This window comes from Palaemon carinicauda, chromosome 35 (assembly GCF_036898095.1).
Source record: "Palaemon carinicauda isolate YSFRI2023 chromosome 35, ASM3689809v2, whole genome shotgun sequence".
Taxonomy (NCBI): domain Eukaryota; kingdom Metazoa; phylum Arthropoda; class Malacostraca; order Decapoda; family Palaemonidae; genus Palaemon; species Palaemon carinicauda.
The window spans coordinates 37,130,624-37,140,623 of record NC_090759.1 but is presented as its reverse complement, the minus strand read 5'-3'; the positions used below and the strand labels follow the sequence as shown (position 1 = coordinate 37,140,623).

At 36.6% G+C, this 10,000-nt stretch overlaps 2 protein-coding genes across 2 annotated transcripts; both read right to left on the bottom strand.

Moving 5' to 3' along the window:
- Window positions 1–5,948: 5,948 nt before the first annotated feature.
- LOC137627235 (aspartic and glutamic acid-rich protein-like) lies at window positions 5,949–6,326 on the bottom strand. Its single transcript, XM_068358316.1, has one exon. It carries the CDS (start codon window positions 6,324–6,326, stop codon window positions 5,949–5,951), a length of 378 nt encoding a protein of 125 aa, XP_068214417.1.
- Window positions 6,327–6,557: 231 nt separating this feature from the next.
- Window positions 6,558–6,998, bottom strand: LOC137627234 (aspartic and glutamic acid-rich protein-like). Its single transcript, XM_068358315.1, has one exon. It carries the CDS (start codon window positions 6,996–6,998, stop codon window positions 6,558–6,560), a length of 441 nt encoding a protein of 146 aa, XP_068214416.1.
- Between the last annotated feature and the right edge of the window lie 3,002 nt (window positions 6,999–10,000).

Sequence of the window (10,000 nt, the reverse complement as noted above, 5' to 3'; positions counted from 1 at the left end):
CATTGGAGACATTACTAAATCCCCAAGGAAGTCCTGCAAGTAGCACACCAGTCGTTATGGCTCCGATGGGAATTCTGAAAAATATTATTGGAGACACTTGGATCTTCGAGGACCTTCATGTGGGAGTCCCTAATCCATGCATTGGAGACATTACTAAAACCCCAAGGAAGTCTTGCAAGTACCACACCAGTCGTTATGGCTCCAATGGGAATTCTGAAAAATATTATTGGAGACACTTGGATCTTTGAGGACCTTCAGGTGGGAGTCCTCAATCCATGCATTGGAGACATTACTAAATCCCCAAGGAAGTCTTACAAGTACCACACCAGTCGTTATGGCTCCGACGGGAATTCTGAAAAATATTATTGGAGACACTTGGATCTTCAATGACCTTCAGGTGGGAGTCCTCAATCCATGCATTGGAGTCATTACAAAATCCCCAAGGAAGTCTTGCAAGTACCACACCAGTCGTTATGGCTCCAATGGGAATTCTGAAAAATATTATTGGAGACACTTGGATCTTTGAGGACCTTCAGGTGGGAGTCCTCAATCCATGCATTGGAGACATTACTGAATCCCCAAAGAAGTCTTACAAGTACCACACCAGTCCTTATGGTTCCGATGGGAATTCTGAAAAATATTATTGGAGACACTTGGATCTTCAATGACCTTCAGGTGGGAGTCCTCAATCCATGCATTGGAGACATTACTAAATCTCCAAGGAAGTCTTGCAAGTACCACACCAGTTGTTATGGCTCCGATGGGAATTCTGAAAAATATTATTGGGGACACTTGGATCTTCGATGACCTTCAGGTGGGAGCCCCCAATCCATGCATTGGAGACATTACTAAATCCCCGAGGAAGTCTTACAAGTACCACACACGTCCTTATGGCTCCGATGGGAATTCTGAAAAATATTATTGGAGATCCTTGGATCTTCGATGACCTTCAGGTGGGAGTCCCCAATCCATGCATTGGAGACATTACTAAATCCCCAAGGAAGTCTTACAAGTACCACTCAAGTCTTTATGGCTCCGATGGGAATTCTGAAAAATATTATTGGGGACACTTGGATCTTCGATGACCTTCAGGTGGGAGCCCCCAATCCATGCATTGGAGACATTACTAAATCCCCGAGGAAGTCTTACAAGTACCACACACGTCCTTATGGCTCCGATGGGAATTCTGAAAAATATTATTGGGGACACTTGGATCTTCGATGACCTTCAGGTGGGAGCCCCCAATCCATGCATTGGAGACATTACTAAATCCCCGAGGAAGTCTTACAAGTACCACACACGTCCTTATGGCTCCGATGGGAATTCTGAAAAATATTATTGGAGATCCTTGGATCTTCGATGACCTTCAGGTGGGAGTCCCCAATCCATGCATTGGAGACATTACTAAATCCCCAAGGAAGTCTTACAAGTACCACTCAAGTCTTTATGGCTCCGATGGGAATTCTGAAAAATATTATTGGAGACACTTGGATCTTTGAGGACCTTCAGGTGGGAGTCCTCAATCCATGCATTGGATACATTACTAAATCCCCAAGGAAGTCTTACAAGTACCACACCAGTCATTATGGCTCCGATGGGAATTCTGAAAAATATTATTGGAGACACTTGGATCTTCAATGACCTTCAGGTGGGAGTCCTCAATCCATGCATTGGAGACATTACTAAATCTCCAAGGAAGTCTTGCAATTACCACACCAGTCGTTATGGCTCCGATGGGAATTCTGAAAAATATTATTGGGGACACTTGGATCTTCGATGACCTTCAGGTGGGAGTCCCCAATCCATGCATTGGAGACATTACTAAATCCTCGAGGAAGTCTTACAAGTACCACACAATCCTTATGGCTCCGATGGGAATTCTGAAAAATATTATTGGAGACCCTTGAATCTTCGATGACCTTCAGGTGGGAGTCCCCAATCCATGCATTGGAGACATTACTAAATCCCCAAGGAAGTCTTGCAAGTACCACACCACGTTATGGCTCCGATGGGAATACTGAAAAATATTATTGGAGACACTTGGATCTTCGATGACCTTCAGGTGGGAGTCCCCAATCCATGCATTGGAGACATTACTAAATCCCCGAGGAAGTCTTACAAGTACCACACACGTCCTTATGGCTCCGATGGAAATTCTGAAAAATATTATTGGAGACCCTTGGATCTTCAATGACCTTCAGGTGGGAGTCCCGATTCCATGCATTGAAGACATTACTAAATCCCCGAGGAAGTCTTACAAGTACCACACCAGTCCTTATGGCTCCGATGGGAATTCTGAAAAATATTATTGGGGACACTTGGATCTTCGATGACCTTCAGGTGGGAGTCCCCATTCCATGCATTGGAGACATTACTAAATCCCCGAGGAAGTCTTACAAGTACCACACACGTCCTTATGGCTCCGATGGGAATTCTGAAAAATATTATTGGAGACCCTTGGATCTTCGATGACCTTCAGGTGGGAGTCCCCAATCCATGCATTGGAGACATTACTAAATCCTCGAGGAAGTCTTACAAGTACCACACCAATCCTTATGGCTCCGATGGGAATTCTGAAAAATATTATTGGAGACCCTTGAATCTTCGATGACCTTCGGGTGGGAGTCCCCAATCCATGCATTGGAGACATTACTAAATCCCCAAGGAAGTCTTGCAAGTACCACACCAGTCGTTATGGCTCCGATGGGAATACTGAAAAATATTATTGGAGACACTTGGATCTTCGATGACCTTCAGGTGGGAGTCCCCAATTCATGCATTGGAGACATTACTAAATCCCCGAGGAAGTCTTACAAGTACCACACACGTCCTTATGGCTCCGATGGAAATTCTGAAAAATATTATTGCAGACCCTTTGATCTTCGATGACCTTCAGGTGGGAGTCCCGATTCCATGCATTGAAGACATTACTAAATCCCCGAGGAAGTCTTACAAGTACCACACCAGTCCTTATGGCTCCGATGGGAATTCTGAAAAATATTATTAGAGACCCTTGGATCTTCGATGACCTTCAGGTGGGAGTCCCCAATCCATGCATTGGAGACATTACTAAATCCCCGAGGAAGTCTTACAAGTACCACACACGTCCTTATGGCTCCGATGGAAATTCTGAAAAATATTATTGGAGACCCTTTGATCTTCGATGACCTTCAGGTGGGAGTCCCGATTCCATGCATTGAAGACATTACTAAATCCCCGAGGAAGTCTTACAAGTACCACACCAGTCCTTATGGCTCCGATGGGAATTCTGAAAAATATTATTAGAGACCCTTGTATCTTCGATGACCTTCAGGCGGGAGTCCCCAATCCATGCATTGGAGACATTACTAAATCCCCAAAGAAGTCTTGCAAGTACCACACCAGTCGTTATGGCTCCGATGGGAATACTGAAAAATATTATTGGAGACACTTGGATCTTCGATGACCTTCAGGTGGGAGTCCCCAATCCATGCATTGGAGACATTACTAAATCCCCGAGGAAGTCTTACAAGTACCACACCAGTCCTTATGGCTCCTATGGGAATTCTGAAATATATTATTGGAGACACTTGGATCTTCGTTGACCTTCAGGTGGGAGTCCCGATTCCATGCATTGAAGACATTACTAAATCCCCGAGGAAGTCTTACAGTACCACTCAAGTCCTTATGGCTCCGATGGGAATTCTGAAAAATATCATTGGAGACCCTTGGATCGTCGAGGACCTTCAGGTGGGAGTCCCAATTCCATGCATTGAACACATTATTAAATCCCCGAGGAAGTCTTACAAGTACCACATCAGTCCCTGTGGCTCCTACGGGAATTTTGGTTACATACCGTGAAATATCCTTCTTCCGGAGTAATAGAGCATTTGCTTAAGGAACTTGCTTTTCAAACTTATTAGATTTACCGCCTTTATGAGGGCATTGTCCAGTTGAAGGATTGTTATTTCTTTGCGAGGATGGTTTTGAAATAGTCGGAAATTATTGGCTGAAACAATCATTTGCTAAAGTTGAATAATTTCAGCCATACAGTAATAAATGCCTTTTCCTTCAATACTTTAGCCCTGAAGAGAAGTAAGGGTACAGAAAACTAGAGAAGTGTTTTCTTTTAATTGATGTTTTACGGGTTTTTTACAGACACACACACACACTCACACACACACACACACACACATATATATATATATATATATATATATATATATATATATATATATATATATATATATATATATATATATATATATATATATATATATACATATATATAATATATATAATATATTTATTTATATGTGTGTTTACATATATATATATAATGTATATATATATATATATATATATATATATATATATATATATATATATATATATATATATATATATATATATACACGCACACACAGTTAAATAGAAAATGCATTCGTCCAAGACATTCATCACTGCCCTAACCTAGCTGAAAAAAAAATTAAACAAACAACCTCAATTATATATATATATATATATATATATATATATATATATATATATATATATATATATATATATATACATATATATATATACATATATATATATATATATATATATATATATATATATATATATATTATATATATATATATATATATATATATATATATATATATATATATATATATATATATATATATATCTTAATCTTCTGGCATCAACAAAAGGCATAGAGCCTCAATGAATTCCCACCATATGTGTCTTTCCTGTGCACATCTTATGACCTCAACTCAATTCTCATATGCATACATACATATGCATACATTTGTACATATAATGTAGTGCGTGTGCGTACCTATACATGGAGAGAGAGAGAGAGAGAGAGAGAGAGAGAGAGAGAGAGAGAGAGAGAGAGAGAGAGAGAGAGAGAGATTGTGATTTCATTTTACGGTTCACATATAATTTCGCCATCTTAAAATTTCCCTAAAGGCAAGTAAAAACTGTCAGTTCACTTATTTTTTTTCCCTAAGATGATTCTGTTATAATTTTTCAATAGAAATGAGAAAATCATTGGGCTATTTTTCTCTGTTGGGGCCCTTTGTCTTAGCATCTTGCTTTTCCAACTAGTGTTGTAGCTTATTTCCTTTCATCACTGGGCTGTTTTTCCTCGTTGGAACTTTTGGGTTAGATCATCTTTCCTTTCCAACTATTGCTGTAGCTTATTTCCTTTCCTCACTGGGCTATTTTTCCTCGTTGGAACTTTTGGGTCATAGCATCTTGCTTTTCCAGTTATTGTTGTAGATTATTTCCTTTCCTCATTGGGCTATTTTTCTCTGTTGGAGCCCTTGGGCTTATAACATCTTGCTTTGCCAATTAGTGTTATAACTTTGTAACAATAATAATAATAATAATAATAATAAAGCAGTCGTAAACAGGAAGTGATATTATTACCGAGTCTTCAGGACTTAACTATCAGGAAGTAGAAGAAATTATTATTGTCGGCCGACCTATTTGTGGTGTCCTGTTGCAACGATTCTATTCCATTATTCGTAATGTTATTCTTCGTTCGCTTATATTTCTCATTTTTCTTCTTTTTTCTTTCGTCCAATTTCTTTTCCGCATTTTTTATCTAGAATTATTTCTATTGAATTTCGACTTATTTCTGTTGAATCTGGACTCATTTTTGTTGAATCACAACTCATTTCTGTTCAATTTCGACTTATTTCTGTTGAATCTCGAGTCATTTCTGTTCAATCTCGACTCATTTCTGTTGAATCTCGAGTCATTTCTGTTGAATCTCGACTCATTTCTTTTGAATCTGGACTTATTTCTGTTGAATATCTACTCATTTCAGTTGAATCTGGACTTATTTCTGTTGAATTTAGACTCTTTTCTGTTGAATCTGGACTCATTTCTGTTGGATGTCGACTCATTTCTCTTGAATCTCTAATAATTTCTGATGAATCTTGCCTCATTTATGTTGAGTCCCGACTCATTTCTGTTGAATCTGGACTTATTTCTGTTGAATCTCGACTCTTTTCTGTTGAATCTCGAATCATTTCGCTTGAATGTCGACTCATTTCTGTTGAATCTCTTATAATTTCTGATGAATCTTGACTCATTTCTGTTGAATCTCGACTCATTTCTGTTGAATCTGGACTTATTTCTGTTGAATCTCGACTCTTTTCTGTTGAATCTCGACTCATTTCTGTTGAATCTGGACTTATTTCTGTTGAATCTGGACTTATTTCTGTTGAATCTCGACTCTTTTCTGTTGAATCTCGAATCATTTCGCTTGAATGTCGACTCATTTCTGTTGAATCTCTTATAATTTCTGATGAATCTTGACTCATTTATGTTGAATCTCGACTCATTTCTGTTGAATCTCGACTCATTTCTGTTGAATCTCGACTCTTTTCTGTTGAATCTCGAATCATTTCTGTTGAATCTGGACTTATTTCTGTTGAATCTGGACTTATTTCTGTTGAATCTCGACTCTTTTCTGTTGAATCTCGAATCATTTCGCTTGAATGTCGACTCATTTCTGTTGAATCTCTTATAATTTCTGATGAATCTTGACTCATTTATGTTGAATCTCGACTCATTTCTGTTGAATCTCGAATCATTTCTGTTGAATCTCGACTCATTTCTGTTGAATCTCGACTCATTTCTGTTGAATCTGGACTTATTTCTGTTGAATCTGGACTTATTTCTGTTGAATCTCGACTCTTTTCTGTTGAATCTCGAATCATTTTGCTTGAATGTCGACTCATTTCTGTTGAATCTCTTATAATTTCTGATGAATCTTGACTCATTTCTGTTGAATCTCGACTCATTTCTGTTGAATCTCGACTCATTTCTGTTGAATCTGGACTTATTTCTGTTGAATCTGGACTTATTTCTGTTGAATCTCGACTCTTTTCTGTTGAATCTCGACTCATTTCTGTTGAATCTGGACTTATTTCTGTTGAATCTGGACTTATTTCTGTTGAATCTCGACTCTTTTCTGTTGAATCTCGAATCATTTTCGCTTGAATGTCGACTCATTTCTGTTGAATCTCTTATAATTTCTGATGAATCTTGACTCATTTATGTTGAATCTCGACTCATTTCTGTTGAATCTCGACTCATTTCTGTTGAATCTCGACTCTTTTCTGTTGAATCTCGAATCATTTCTGTTGAATCTGGACTTATTTCTGTTGAATCTGGACTTATTTCTGTTGAATCTCGACTCTTTTCTGTTGAATCTCGAATCATTTCGCTTGAATGTCGACACATTTCTGTTGAATCTCTTATAATTTCTGATGAATCTTGACTCATTTATGTTGAATCTCGACTCATTTCTGTTGAATCTCGAATCATTTCTGTTGAATCTCGACTCATTTCTGTTGAATCTCGACTCATTTCTGTTGAATCTGGACTTATTTCTGTTGAATCTGGACTTATTTCTGTTGAATCTCGACTCTTTTCTGTTGAATCTCGAATCATTTCGCTTGAATGTCGACTCATTTCTGTTGAATCTCTTATAATTTCTGATGAATCTTGACTCATTTATGTTGAATCTCGACTCATTTCTGTTGAATCTCGACTCATTTCTGTTGAATCTCGACTCTTTTCTGTTGAATCTCGAATCATTTCTCTTGAATGTCAACTCATTTCTGTTGAATCCTGACTCATTTCTTTTGAATGTCGACTAATTTCTGTCGAATCATTTCTGTAGAATTTCGAATAATTTCTGTAGAATATAGGCTCATTTCTGTTGAATCTCGACTCCTTTCTGTTGAATCTCGAATCTCGACTCATTTCTGTTGAATCTCGAATCATTTCTGTTGAATCTCAAATCATTTTGTTGAATCTCGACTCCTTTCTGTTGAATCTCGACTCATTTCTGTTGAATCTCGAATCATTTCTGTTGAATCTCAACTCCTTTCTCTTGAATGTCGAATAATTTCTGTTGAATGTCGAATAATTTCTGATGAATATCGACTCATTTATGTTGAATGTCGACTCATTTCTGTTGAATCTTGACTCATTTCAGTTGAATCTCGACTCATTTTTGTTGATTCTCGATTCATTTCTGGGAAATCTTGATTAATTTCTGTAGAATCTTGACTCATTTCTATTGAATATCGAATCATTTCTGTTGAAAATGTGACTCATTTCTGTTGAATCTCGAATCATTTCTATTTTATTTCGACTTATTTTTGTTGAATCTCGACTCATTCATTTATAATCTTGAATCATTTCTGTTGAATCTTGAATCATATCTGTTGAATCTTGAATCATTTCTATTGAATCTTGACTCATTTCAGTTGAATCTTGACTCATTTCTGTTAAATCTCGCGTAATTTCTGTTGAATCTCGACTCATTTTTGTTGAATTTTGACTCATTTTTTTTTAATCTTGACTCATTCATTTAGAATCTTGAATCATTTTTGTTGAATCTCGACTCCATTCTATTGAATCTCGACTCATTTCTATTGAATCTCGACTCATTTCTGTTGAATCTCGACTCATTTCTATTGAATCTCTACTCATTTCCGTTGAATATTGACTCATTTTTATTGAATCTCGACGCATTTTTTATTGAATCTTGACTCATTTCTATTGTATCTTGACTCATTTCTATTGAATCTCTACTCATATCTGTTGAATCTCGACTCATTTCTATTGAATATCGACTCATTTCTGTTGAATCTCGACTCATTTCTATTGAATCTTGACTCATTTCTGTTGAATCTTGACTCATTTCAATTTAATCTTGACTCATTTCTGTTGAATCTCGACTCATTTCTTTTGAATCTCGACTGATTTCTGTTGAATCTCGACACATTTCTTGAATCTCGACTCATTTCCGTTGAATATCGACTCCTTTTTATTGAATCTCAACTCATTTTTGTTGAATCTCGACTCATTTCTTTTGAATCTCGACTCATTTTTTATTGAATCTTGACTCATTTTTTATTGAATCTCGACTCATTTCTATTGAATCTCGACTCATTTCTGATGAATCTCGACTCATTTCTGATGAATCTCGACTCATTTTTGTTGAATCTCGACTCATTTCTGTTGAATCTCGACTCATTTTCTGTTGAATCTCGACTCATTTCTGTTGAAACTCGACTCATTTCTTTTGAATCTCGACTCATTTCCGTTGAATCTCGACTCATTTCTTTTGAATCTCGACTCATTTTTAATTGAATCTAGACTCATTTTTTTATTGAATTTCGACTCATTTCTATTGAATCTTGACTCATTTCTGTTGAATCTTGACTCATTTAAATTTAATCTTGACACATTTCTTGAATCTCGACTCATTTCTTTTGAATCTCGACTGATTTCTGTTGAATCTCGACACATTTCTTGAATCTCGACTCATTTCCGTTGAATATCGACTCCTTTTTATTGAATCTCGACTCATTTTTTGTTGAATCTTGACTCATTTCTTTTGAATCTCGACTCATTTTTGTTGAATCTCGACTCATTTCTTTTGAATCTCGACTCATTTTTTATTGAATCTTGACTTTTTTTATTGAATCTCGACTCATTTCTATTGAATCTCGACTCATTTCTGTTGAATCTCGACTTATGTTTGTTGAATCTCGACTCATTTCTGTTGAATCTCGACTCATTTTTGTTGAATCTCGACTCATTTTAGTTGAATCTCGACTCATTTCTGTTGAATCTCGACTGAATCTCGACTCATTTCTGTTGAATCTCGACTGAATCTCGACTCATTTTTGTTGAAACTCGACTCTTTTCTTTTGAATCTCGACTTATTTCCGTTGAATCTCGACTCATTTCTTTTGAATCTCGACTCATTTTTTATTGAATCTTGACTCATTTTTTTATTGAATTTTGACTCATTTCTGTTGAATCTCTACTCATTTCTGGGCAAAAAGTGAAATATGCTAGATTAATGGTTATGTGAACCGTTTGAAAATAAGTTCGTTTTGACCAAAATATATATAGAGTGTATTGTTACAAAGTTTTTTCACCATTTTTCTTTTATATATATATATATTTA

Coding starts and splice junctions, on each gene's coding strand:
- LOC137627235 (XM_068358316.1), bottom strand. CDS start 6,326: ATGAGTCAAGATTCATCAGAAATTATAAGAGATTCAACAGAAATGAGT.
- LOC137627234 (XM_068358315.1), bottom strand. CDS start 6,998: ATGATTCGAGATTCAACAGAAAAGAGTCGAGATTCAACAGAAATAAGT.